This window comes from Chanodichthys erythropterus, chromosome 1 (genome assembly GCF_024489055.1).
Source record: "Chanodichthys erythropterus isolate Z2021 chromosome 1, ASM2448905v1, whole genome shotgun sequence".
In the NCBI taxonomy this organism is placed as follows: Eukaryota; Metazoa; Chordata; class Actinopteri; order Cypriniformes; family Xenocyprididae; genus Chanodichthys; species Chanodichthys erythropterus.
The window spans coordinates 19,660,816-19,674,592 of NC_090221.1; the positions used below are offsets into that span (position 1 = coordinate 19,660,816).

The window sequence follows — 13,777 nt, forward strand, 5'->3', positions numbered from 1 at the left end:
ATAGACAGACCGATGATTATTAAAGTACAGTGAAGGTGGCCTGACTCAGACTCTATATTCAACTGTATCTCCAGTTGAATTTCCCACAGGCACATCTCTGCAAGTTTGGCTTTATATTTTACTTTAAATTGAATTACTGGCCTCAAACATTAGAATGAATGGATGTTGAGAGCTCATTTGGCAAAATGCTCATAGAGGTTTTTGAATTATATTTGAATTTAATGTAAATGTTGAAGATGATTGCCTGATCATCCTTCAGTGAATCGGTGTTGTCACTGTATAGACTTCCTCTCTTTTTAATCACAACTTTTTTTGAGAGTTGTTGGGGATTGTAATCAGTTTTTGATTATGTAGACATTGAAGACTCATATTAAATGACCATCTAGATTGAATTCACATTGCCAACTGGCATCATTTTGCATTGAGTACTTCATGTCTTCTATATTTTCTTGCCCCAGTTTTATACAGTATGGCTAACTAAGCACTATTTTAACTTGGCTGAATAACTGAGGTCTTTCACCAGAATTTTACATAAAATCGTAATTGGTGCATTTTGCTTGACAGAATTATGCATATTACATCTGTGAGTGTCTTTCCAGCCCTAAGCGACTTAAGTATGCATCTAGAGTCTAGCTGTTGTTTAAAATAATGGAAATTTGACATTTTCTCAAATGCTTTACGACATTTGGGGGAGAGTTATTGAGATAAAGGCACTGTAGGGAAGCTGGCTTTGTGTAATTATGTGTAGGCACCAGCAGAGATGTGGGGGCCACTCTTTGAACATTATCACTGTGAAGAAAGTATTGTTACCTTGGAGACTGGTGAAGCAAGGTGAAGTATTGATATTGGATGGGGTAAAAAAAACAAGCTTTTTAATGCACCAACGACTGGTTAATGGGGCTAGTGATGTATTCAGTCGGTTGGCAGGCTTTTTATTTTTAACTTGTAGAAATGAGCAGGATCATTGTCTAGTTAACTTTGATTAGTGAGCGTGACAATTTTTTATTCTGTATTGTTGTAGTGGTGTTGCTTTAAATTGAATGAAAAATGCAACTTCATTTTTAGAATGTTAAATTCTTGCACTAAAGCAGTGGTCTAAAACTGCCATTTACGGCCCGTCCTCCCCCTCTACCCAGCCCGCAACTAATCTCAAAAATAAAACATAATCCGGCCCGCTAAATTATTATTATTCCCTAGTTGCTACCAGACTGATATACAAAGAAAAAGTCGCCGTTCTATGGGGGCATTCACATATCGCGTCACATAAGCGGCGCCACGCCGCATTCTCCTTTCCAATGCGCTTTTGCTCCAGTGGCGTCTGTCGTTGCTATGCAACCATGAGCCGCGCTCTCAACCGTGTTGCTTCTATTATGAGCACGCTTGCCTAAATCACAGTAAAAGCACTCGACTTTAAGTCACGAGCGTCGATTTAAAACCACCAAAACGCGTCCGATGCAACCATTAAACGTTACTGATGTTCAAACGGCATCTTGGACAAATGTGTGTCAGCTGTGTGAGCACAAGCGCTGCCACGAGTGTACAAATGTATTCAGGGATTGTATTTGTTCAGTACAATGTTGTTCAGTGCAAGATTTTAATGTTATTTAAGCTAACATAAAGTAAGGGAAATTCTACTAAATGTTAAAAACTAATAATGTATGTAACAATGAGAGATTTTTATTTTTTGACAAAATAAAGTTGATAGATATAGCTCCAGTTTTTTTATTTCTGACCCCTCCACGCCACAAGTTTTGCTGGTTTTGTTCCTAAATTATATTCCTAAATTTTTATTCCATGCACTTTGTTGGATGTGAGAAGTTGCACCAGACTATTGCAATTAATAGTATTATATTAGTAGGCTATTAGTAGTATTATATTAGTAATAGTATTATATAATTATATTACACTCCGTAACAATGAGAGAGACACTGCTGTTTACATTTAGTATGGTAAATAAAATATAGTATAGGTATAAAAACATTTTAGTAGGCCTAATGAAAGTAAATGAGAAATAATGCAAAGGAAAGGAAATTTTCTGAAATGTTGTGCTTTCTTGCGCTTGAATGTTAATATGGCCCTCCTATGAGGTGTCAATCAAAGAAATGGCCCCCCGCCAATTTGAGTTTGAGACCCCTGCACTAAAGTCTTCTCAACAAGCTAAAACCTGACCTAAAAAGTTGTCTTCAGATTCACCCTCAGCCACTGTGTCTATCGAATGAGAACTTTGTAACAAAAAGAGTTTATTGTTGAAGGCATTTAACTTGTCATAAGTTTTTTTTTTTTTTTTTTTTTTTTTTTTTTTTTTTTCTTCTTAATTATCCTTGTGGTGTGTCCCTTGTTGTTCAGAGTTTTTAGCACTTAGTGTCAACTTTTCACCCTGAAACTCATCTGTGAAAATAGCTAAATTAGTAAAGCTGGTGAGAAACTGTGGTTGACTTTACACTAGGGCTGGGCGATATCATGCGATTGTCATGCACATTTCGTCAGTAAAGCTGGTTCCCTGATTACCGCTAAATCGCCATCACCTGCTTTCAAATGGAGCGGCATTTAATAGACAGAGCCATAGTTCACTGATAAGCTATGCAATATCGCGTTCATTATCGCAGATGAATCGCCTTCGATAATGAACGCAATATTGCGTAGCTTGTCCATAAAGTGTTTGTTTTTTCTGGTGGATGCACAAAGATTTTTTTTTTTTATATATATATATATATATATATATATATATATATATATATATATATATATATATATATATATATATATATATATATATATATATATATATATATATATTTATTATTATTATTATTATTATTATTATTATTATTATTATTATTATTATTATTTTTGGTTTACTAAAATGATAAAGACAGTTTGGCTGTGAGCCCTCGGTGGGCCAGCTCACCTGCCACAATGGGGAATTGAATGAATTTGACTAGCACATACAGCTGGACAGATGACTGTGGAACGTTAGGGTATCCGCAGGCAACAGTCAAAGATCCTCAAAACAACCAGCATGTTGAACACGCTTTTCACTTTAGATATGTTGAACTATTTCTGTACAGACGATTGTCTGACTCAGCGTCCGTCTCGCCTTGTTTTCTTGTCAGGTTTATTAAATGGTGCATCCGTATCATTAGGCCCACACAAAGTCTGCGTTTCAAAGCGCTATAAATTTCCACAGCAAATGAATCGAAACGACCCTGTTTCACACACTTCTACATGTCCCCATTGCTGCATGTTCAATTTTTTTTTAAATATTTTTCAATCACCAATAACTCTTAAAATAGCACCTTCTGCTCCATTTAGCACATTTTAATGTTTGAATTTTTGAATTATTGAAATGTTTGTTTGACAGTAAGTAACTGATGTGTCTCTTTTTCTGTAGTGTCCAGATTCAGCATGCAAGCAGGATCTGTTGGCCTATCTGCAGCGTATCGCCCTATACTGTCACCAGCTCAATATCTGCAGTAAAGTCAAAGCAGAGGTGCAGAATCTGGGCGGAGAGCTTGTGGTGTCTGGGGTGAGTCATATTTTCTGAGATGGATAAAAGGACAGAAAGACAGATTTGTCCCTCTCTGGTGAAAAACCTATTTATCTGAAGTAAAATAAAATTACTGTTATTTTCACCCATCCGTACCTCCTCGACAAGAACAACTCATGCAGATAAGCTAATTTATTTTCCTGTTTTTGTTTTACAGCTCTGTAGTATTTGCAGTTTGCCCATTTACAGCCCTTATTTTAAGTCTACAAGAGTTTTTTTTTTTTTTTTTTTTTTTTGTAATTTTAATCAAATACTTGTTTGCAAATATAATAACTGTAATTACACTGCCTTTGATTTTAATTGTACTGTCAATTGTTGTCTTTAAAAAGTTTTTCCTGTAAAGATTACCAAATCAATATTTTCTCAAAATATATGGCTGTAAATTAAAGGGCATAAGTTTAGGTTTTTAGCTTGAATTTATTTATTATGTGCATGTTAATAAAATTCACAAGTCTTTGAAAACCTGTAAACATCAGATAATTCAATAGTGAATATAAATGATATTTCCACTAAATATTGTACTTGTGTAGATTAAAACTTGCCCAAGCTAGACAATTTGTGACATTTTTATATTAAGTATAATCATTTCAATATTTTTATTTGAAATATTGGTGCCTGACATATAAGCTGAAATCTGCACCAGTAATTGCTATCAAATTCTATAAAAGCGAAATTTATAAACAACGATCATAAGTGGCTGTTCTTTGGTCGAAGAGTGTGGAAACTCCTCTAAAGGTCTTTTCAATTTCCTCTCAATTTGCAGGTGGACAGCGCTATGTCTCTGATTCAGGCAGCCAAGAATCTGATGAATTCTGTGGTGTCCACTGTGAAAGCCTCCTATGTGGCCTCCACCAAGTACCAGAAGTCTCAAGGAATGCAAAACCTCAACATGCCCGCCATCTCCTGGAGGATGAAAGCTCCCGAAAAGAAGCCGCTGGTCAAGCGCGAGAAGCAAGACGACGGTCAGACCAACAAAGTGAAGCGGTCCTCTCAAAAGAAGCATGTCAACCCTGTGCAGGCCCTGAGCGAGTTCAAAGCAATGGATAGTATTTAAGCAGCCCTTAAGGCATTTCAGTAGATTTTGTTTCAGATGTAGATTGAGCCATAAAATCAGTCGGATTTAGCGAGTACGCATTTAAACGCATTCCCGCACCAATTTGCTGTTTTTCCATAAGCAGTGGCTATATTGAGTGCACTAAGGTCTGTAAGACAAATATTATATTTTTACACACAAGTGCATTAATCTGCTTAATCTTTACACAAGATTTCTTCCCGAGGACAGGTAGGGGCATACATTAAATTTCGGGCATTCCCTCAAAGTTTATGTACGTTTCCCTCTTTTTTCTAGACGACTATTGTGTATTTTTTTAAACATTTAAGTGTATTTTACAAGAAGACTTTTATATATTTCACACTAAGGGCTTTGATATTGCCCAATACTGGCTGAATTTTTTTTTTTTTTCTTTTTTCTTTCCATTCTTCATGCCTATGCAAACTCTCACTGTAACACTTGCAATAATTGTTTTGGTATGAAACTATAAAAGAAAAATAGGCTTTGATTTAGTGTCAGTATCAAGACCAAAGTCATTGTATTTTGCTGTGCCTAATAAACCTTTTGATAACTTTTTGTTTTGCTTTGATTAACTGTAAAATAGTCTAATTTTGGTGAATATTAATGCTTTCTATCTCTAAAAAGTCATGTGTGAAAAATGTGATGTGAAACTCAAAATGCAAAAAAGTTGAACTTGCTTGTCTCAGTGACGAGTTGCCTAAAACAGAGAACAATCTCAATGCCCTAGGTAATCTCAAGGAGCAGCAGGGCAAAACTAAATGCGAATGAGAGGCTGAGAGTGAGCAAGTTCAATCTTCAGTCCTGTATTTAAATTCAAAAGACTGGCCTTAGGCCTCTCTTCTCCTCCTCCTTCCCATCCTCCTACCCCTCCATGACTCAGACACTGATTAAATGAATCAACACACCTCTTATTCGGAGGAGCGCTCGCTAAGAGGTGGAGAACTCTTGGGCTTAATGGGCGTGGATGGACTGGGCCAGAAGTCTATGAGCCGCTGAGCACCACCAACAATAAATGGGATCAAGCGCCCTAAAGGAGCTTCAAAGTCACAGCGATCGATATTTCTCATAAACCCACACTAGTTAATGGGTTCATCGCTATCAGCTCATCTGTTGAATATATCTGTGTGTAGAAAAACATCTGAGCGCTGCTGCGTTCGTATTAATTACGTTTCTCTCGCGTTGAATAAAGTCTTGATTGTGAAAGTGCAGGATGATGCTTGATTCATTGTGTGTGACCTCAAACGCAGTTGGTCTGTGATTTGACTGGTCAACAGTGGAAAAAGATTCTCACATTAGTCATCGCAGTGGGTGGTAAAGTGTTGCTTCTTGGGCTGCGTTCTAGGCATGCATACACATTTCTCTTATGCATGGATGTGTGGCGACTTTTGAAGTAGCCGATGCCTCTGTGAAGCTGATCCCAGCGGAAGCACATTTACTTGTTTCAGCATTTATAAACCGTGTATTGGGTCATCGGAGGTTACATGACAGATGCCTTTGGTTTTTATGCTTATTGCAACTTAATTGCATGTCAGAAGTTCCTGTGGATTTAGTATTGGTTTGGGATTTTTTTTTTTTTTTTTTTCTGAAAATGACTAGTCAGCAGTAGTTTATGTATGTTATGTAATGCTTCGGGTGTTCACTGCTTATTGCTGTTTTACACATTTGCATTCTTGGTTAAAATAAAAATAAAAAAAACATGAAAACATCTACATGCATTGTCATTTGTAATCAAATGGGGATTTGTTTTGAAGGTGAGAGAAAGCGGAAGATGCTATTTTAAGGTGTCATTGTTAGTGCAATATTAATTAACATGTACTTACTATAGGGTTAGGGTAGGATACGGGTTTGTTTGAGGTTTAACACTAGAAGTCCCAGAGATTTGTAACCCTCCTTTAGCCAAGTGGATGCTAACTGGCTAGTCTTTTGGCTATCATTAGCATCAATTCATGTGTAAATATGGTCATTACCTGAGCAATCTGCAGGGGGGTTGGGGGTGTGTGTGTGAATGGTTGCTGGTGGCTTGTTTGTATGTGTGGGGGAGGGAGGGCTGCTAAAAGCAGAGAACTTGATTGACCATGGGCCGGTTTCAGAAAGGAGGTTAAGTGAAAACTCTGAGTATGTTAACCCTGAAATGAGGGAGTGCAAGTGATGTTTAAAAAGTTAACTCACTCATTCACACTGCAAAAATGCTTTTCATACTAAGTATTTTTTTTATCCTATTTTAAGTAAATTAAAAAAAAAAATCTTAAATCAAGATGGATTTTCTATATGAGAAAATTATATATGATATTTAGTCTTGTTTCCTGGGGGGATCTAAATTAAGTGCATTTTACTTAAGTAAAATGATCTGCCAGTGTGGTAATAAAAATAATCTTAATGCAAACGGAAAGTGTTGGAGTGTCTACCCAGGTGAAAAAAAAAGTGCCGTAAAATACACTTTATTTTAGTACACTTTTACACTTCCATAATGTCCAGTGCTCTATTTCTGTGCACTTATTTTGTACTAAAAGCTCTTCTTTAGTACTTCTTAAGATAATCTTAAGAACATCTAAGTGTACTCAACTGTGCTATTTTGAGACACCATGAATTTGAACTAAAATGTGCTTTTAACATACTATCTCTGTATAGAAAAATGTTTTAAGTTACCACTTGTAGTACACTTGAAACCATCTTTCAAACACTTTTAAAAATGGACTTATGATGTATTTCAAATATAAGATTAATATATAATGAATGTATTTATAATATATTGCCAGGCAGTGCCAGGATTGTGAGTGATTGCTGGAATGTACTCACTCACTTTTTAATATTATTTGTAAATATGTGTACAAATGGTTGGTTTCTTTATTTTATTGTGTACTATTTTTATCAATAGATCTCAGCAACAAAGTAAAAAAAACATGTGTGTTGATTTCTCCCTAAGATGGCAAAGTGAAACACAAGTTTCCTTGAAGTGGCTCAGCATGGCCCCACATTGTTTACATAACAAAAGCAACTGTTCACAGCTGATTAAGGATATTAGCCTAAAGACTTCCAGCCCATAAGCTGTCCTGCGGGTTTTATAGGTAGAAAAGCCAAATGGCTGCTCTCTGGGACTTCTAGTGTTAGTAGCATGTGATTGCATAATTTACCATTATTACTATGATAAGTACAAGGTCACTGTAAAATAGTGTTTTAAAAATTTTATTCAGGGGCCTAAACTAGGCAAAAAGATGTAATTTGGTACAGTTACTGATATTTATATGGTCAAAAAGATGAAATTCTGAGACACGAGATTGGGTTTCATAAGATGATTTTTGCTCTGTGCTTTTAAGAAATCCTCAGTAACAAAATTCATGACTGGAAAAATAATCTGCAGGTGCATTTTAAAATGTTTTAACTAATCATCTTGTAATGAATGTCATTTCAGATCTACTTTGAGTATGAATCATCATATGCATTGATAGAAAACAATATACAAGCACTGTAAAAGGTTTTGCCACAAAATCAACAGGCTTCTCTCCTGTATGATTTCACGCGAGTCTCAGACTTTATTGTACCTGAATTATGGGCCTCCAGAACTTCTGATTGATGCTTTGTGTGACCTCCTAATTTAACTCCTATCCACAAATTGAACATAGAAATAAAATATAACAGATAACATTTTTTTCCTAGTCTTATTAAGTGAAAACATTAAGTGCAACCATAATCAAAATACTCTCTCAATATTCAAAGTTCAAACAGAGGTGGTTACAACTACGCCCAGCCTAAGATAGGTTATTGGGAGACTTTTGTATGTAGCCTAAATTGACCACATCAGGGAGCTCGCGTTTTACTTTCGCTTTCAAATTCGCGATCGCACATGCTCTGTGTATAGGGAGCGGCAGTGCTGAGCATGCATTCTACAAGATAAGACATTTATCAGATGCTTATCTCTGTTGTGCAACGAATCCTCTGCCATGGTCTTGTCAGTCATCTCGTCACATAATCAGTGAATGTGATTCCTACTGCACTGTGTGTGACTGCAGCTCGTGCGGGATGAGCAGAGCAGACATTTACAATAGTTTACAGCTGAAGGATATATATGTTAATTTCATGTTAATATATATGTTAATTTCACCCTCACGCTCCATCATGGTGATATTGCGAGACAGCTTTTCACTCGACAAGAAATCTTGTCAAATTTTAATATCGCACGCCTATTATATTATAATGTAAATCAGTGTGATCTTTATAACCGTATTGCATACTAACAATAACTGCATACAAATATCAGTTGCCTCTCTGTGTCCTAGTTATATGTTTTAGTAAGATATTTAAATGCTTAGTTTTATGATCTGCAGTTTTAACCTTAAACATTACTGAAGCATTTTTTTATGAATCTGAATTGCAAGTCGAGTGCATGGTCTCTAAATATAAATCTAAACTATCTTTAGGCAAAATGATTTCCTTCTGCAGTGTGTCCAAATTAGCTTGCTGCTATGTGGTGAAACTGTTTCATATTTCCAGCATAACTTGAGCCTACACTTTTACAGTATGTTGAATCTTTGATTAATGACATCTGTTATCACACCTGAAGGTGGTCTATATCAAAAGCCTCTATAGCTTTTTTAAGTATACCCATTTGCATTCACTTGCCATTGTTTAAAATATGCTGTCAGACATCCAACTAGTCTCAGGTTATCATCTGAAGAATATTTCATTGTAATTGACATGACTTGTGCAATACTTCCTTTTTTTTCTAAGTGATTATTCGAATCAAACTGCTCCCTGTTGTTAAAGGATTTGTTCACCCAAAAATGAAAATTCTGTCATTTATCACTCGCCCTCATGTCGTTCCACACCCGTAAGACCTTCATTAATCTTCGGAAAGCAAATTGAGATATTTTTGTTGGAATCCGATGGCTCAGTGAGGCCTGCATAGGGAGCAATGGACACTTCCTCTCTGAAGATCCATAAAGGTACTAAAAACATATTTAAATCAGTTCATGTGAGTACAGTGGCTCAATATTAATATTATAAAGCGACAAGAATATTTTTGGTGCGCCAAAAAAACAAAATAGCGACTTGTATAGTGATGACCGATTTCAAGCTTCAGGAAGCTTCGGAGCATGAATCAGCGTGTCGAATCAGCGGTTCGGAGCGCCAAAGTCACGTGATTTCAGCAGTTTGACATGCGATCCGAATCATGATTCGATACGCTGATTCGTAACGCACCGAAGCTTCCTGAAGCAGTGTTTTGAAATCAGCTATCACTATATAAGTCGTTATTTTGTTTTTTTGGCGCACCAAAAATATTCTCGTCGCTTTGTAATATTAATATTGAACCACTGTACTCACATGAACTGATTTAAATGTTTTTAGTACATTAATGGATCTAGAGAGAGGAAATGTCATTGCTGGCTATGGAAGTCTCACGGAGCCATCGGATTTCAACTAAAATATCTTAATTTGTGTTCCGAAGATTAACGAAGGTCTTACGGGTGTGGAGCGGCTTGAGGGTGAGTAATAAATGACAGAATTTTCATTTTTGGGTGAACAACCATCAGGCGCTGCCGTGTGCCGTATTTTACATGGCATGTCTTCTATCATGCCACATACATGTTTTGTTTAGCCAACAAATCCGCTTTACACTTGCAAAGCTCATCTAAAATGACATGTTTCTCATTTCATTCCGGTGGGGAAAAGTATAGTGTCAAAGCTCTTCTCAGCCACGTAAAGCACCTTTTCCTCAACACCGAGATTTTCAGATACAGAGTGATGTCCTCTCGCCCCCCGTTTCTCTCTCACATTACTCATACTGTCTGTGGTTGACCTTTCGCTCCAGACATTATGGTTCTCCAAATAGGAAATGTACTACGGTGAGGGAGGCGGAGTGGACAAGCTCGATACAAGTTCACCGCTGAGAAGAAGTGCATTTACGCAGAGTCTCACTGCTAAAACAGCATGAAACCTTGAGTTGAATACATGCTTGTCAGGGGAAGCTCAACTTCTTGAATCATGAGCAGGATTGTGTAGTTTGTTATATACAAGATGTAGCTGCTAATTGCTTGAGGAGAACAAAATAAACTTAAGGAAGTTGATTTCCGATTTCCTTTCGGCTTTCACAGGTTCCTAACACCTTCTCTGCACATTTTAGCAGCTCAGTCTCACATTCAGTCAGGCTTCAGCTGTCAACGTTTTTTTTTTTTTTTGAGTATATTTTGATTTGAGCTTCATTATAATTGCTGCATCTGTCAAGGCTGTGTGCAGTGTGTTTGACCCGACCTCCTGATTTCCCTCCAGTCCATCAAACAATGGGCACCCTCAAATATTTCCTTCCTGTGTTAGAAGGTCATCTGGATGTTTCATGCATGCTGTTTGATGCGAAAAACCTCTCCAGTTTTAACAGGGATGCATTTTTTGGAAATCTAGCTAAGGTCAACTTAGCTGCTGCTGGGATGTGGAGATTTTTTTTTTTTTGACAAGTGAGTTTTTTTGGCATGAGAGCATATTTTTAACTCTCTTTGGCCCACATTTCTACACCAGACAACAGACAATGCAAACAGTCTGATTGCTTAAAAAAACCCTGTATTTTTAGGGAAATTTAAGTTTTAAACTTGAAGTGTAACAGTATCACCTCGCCTTGAATTCTTGTATTTTCTCTCCCAGGATCTGTCAGCCAACCCGATCGCATCTAAAATTGGCATGACATGATTGGTTGAAATGTGATCAATCAAACAATGTGTTTTTTGACAGTTCAATCAATTGCGAGAGCATTCTCCTGGCTTCCTGTTATGCTACAACAAATGATTCCGAGGCTTGATGCGTATGAAAAGAAATGTCTTAGAGGTATTACCCTTCAGCTAGCCGTGAGAAGACAGGCAGCAAATTTAAATCCAGTCTCTAACACCTGAATCTCAGAGCATTAAATTGACTTAAAGAGATGTCTAAGAGGTTTTGTTTTGTTAGGTTTTATTTTCGACATATCTTTTAAACAACAATACTGTCTTTCAAAGCATTTCCACACTTGAAAAGACTCCACTCTTGAACATTAGACGTTGCTAAGAGGGCAAGGTGACAGATGGTAAGCGGTGACTTTAAAGGGTTAGTTCACCCAGAAATGAAAATCCTAAGTGTATATTTTTGAGACAAACACAATCTGAGATATATTTAAAAATATCTTTGCTTCTCCAAGCTTTATAATGGTTGTGAAGGGGGCCACATTTTGAAGCCAAAAAAATGCATCCATCCATCATAAAAGTAATCCATATGGCTCCAGGGGGTTAATAAAGGTCTTATGAAGTGAAACGATGGGTTTATATATATATATATATATATATATATATATATATATATATATATATATATATATATATATATAATATATATATATATATAATTTACAATTTGATGCTTTTCTCATTTAACACAGTAATGATTTTAAATGATCTTTTGGGGGTAATTTCTCAGTCAAATCTGATGTGCGATTAATTATATTAATTAATTGCCACATTGTGAAATTGGATTTTAATCGCTTCACAGTTCTATTATGTTCTTTTTGCCAATGTTCCCAATAAGTTATGAAAAATTATTTGGTTATGCAAACATTAAAAGAGAGCATTCCATCATTCTTTAAACATGGGAATATTACTTTTGAATGTTCTCGAAACATAGTTACATTTAAAAAATGTTCGACGAACACCCAAGTTCCATGAACAATGATTTTATGCTAAAGTTTTGAGAACAAACCAGATAACTTTGAATGAGTGTTCTATTAATGTTACTGGAAGAATGTTTGTTGCCAGAACGTTAGCCAAAGTTCTGAGAATGTTCCCTGTTAGCTGGGTCAGATCAGTTTTATGAAATTAATTAACTGATCATACTCAAATTGGATGTTGCTACTTCTCTCACTCTTTTGGTGAATAATTGTTTAAATGGTCTCTCTTTTTATTTAACACAAAGCTATGGTATGAATTGAAATGCAGAAGACAAACCATTTGTACGATTGGAGCTTAACAGCCCAACTCCTCAATCACAAAGGAAAACATTTTAAAGAATTGTATGGGTCATTCTTTTTAATGGAATTACAATGGACTTTCAAGTTTCAAAAAACACCATACAAGTAGACCATATGACTTGTGTAAGTCTAAAGATAACTTTGTGTAAAGACTTGTGAGGCACCTCTATAGTCTCCTCTAAACAGTTGTTAGCCAGTGATTGAATGAGTCAGTGAGGTAAATGTGAAAGTCCATTCATCAAATTCATGAATGAATCACTCAGACCAGTTTTGTGAACTGAATAAACTTATTCATTGGATTGGGTTGTCAAGGTTTTCAGTGAATAATTGTTTAAATTACGGTCCATTCCTTACATAAGGCTTTGGTATATATTGTAATCATATAGAACACTAATCATTTGGACTATTTATAATCAGACTTTTTTTGTTGACTAGATCTGACCCAGTCCTCATTCATTTTCATTACACCACAATTCAACAATTCAAGTTCAACAATTAAAGTCATTCATGTTTGGAATGACATGATGGTGAGTAAAAATCACAGAATTTTCAAATGATGGAAATTCCTCGTCGTCTGCTATTCCGTTTCTGAAACTTAAGGTTTAAATGGGGTTCTGCCAATGGTTGTGCTGAGTCAGAACCACATCTTACTTACAAATCAACACAATTTTTTGTGAAGAGCTTCTCTTCCTGTTTGTGCTCATATTCCTGTAATATGAACGCTGGGAGCAGTGTGGCATTAAATTAAGGGAGTCAGCATCCATAGCATTAGCAATCAAAATGTTCTTACTGATATACTTCAGGGAAAAACAAACATTTGGTCGTGTCTAGCAAGCTGAGCTTGTGTTTGTGTTGGTTTTTATATCCAATCCCTTTCCCTAATATTGATTTTGCTGAAAAACACTGTGTAATCTATACTATATCAGCTGTACCTTAAACTAAGAGTCTTGTTCTTTCCTGCTGGAGCAACCAGTTAAAAACAGGCTCTCTGTGGATTGGATGCTGCGCTGTAAATCTGTGGATTAGGATTTCATTTTTTTTATATGGTCCTTGTTAGTTTTAAAGTGTAGGTACTTTTAATTGGAAAAGTATTAAATTGTGTTGATGAGAGGTGTGCTTTTAAAATTAATCGGGAAAAAAATCCTCTTAAAGGGGTGGTTGATTAACTTTAGTTAGTGTG

The 13,777-nt window shown here is 36.1% G+C and overlaps 1 protein-coding gene across 1 annotated transcript in view; it reads left to right on the forward strand.

Moving 5' to 3' along the window:
- ctnna1 (catenin (cadherin-associated protein), alpha 1) overlaps positions 1-6,320 on the forward strand; it is a 117,293-nt gene extending 110,973 nt beyond the window's left edge. The window contains exons 17-18 of the mRNA XM_067389269.1: positions 3,392-3,526; positions 4,311-6,320. Of these exons, the coding sequence (XP_067245370.1) occupies positions 3,392-3,526; positions 4,311-4,601 (426 nt within the window). The 3' untranslated portion in view covers positions 4,602-6,320. The remainder of the gene's footprint in view (positions 1-3,391; positions 3,527-4,310) is intronic.
- The last annotated feature ends 7,457 nt before the right edge of the window (positions 6,321-13,777 follow it).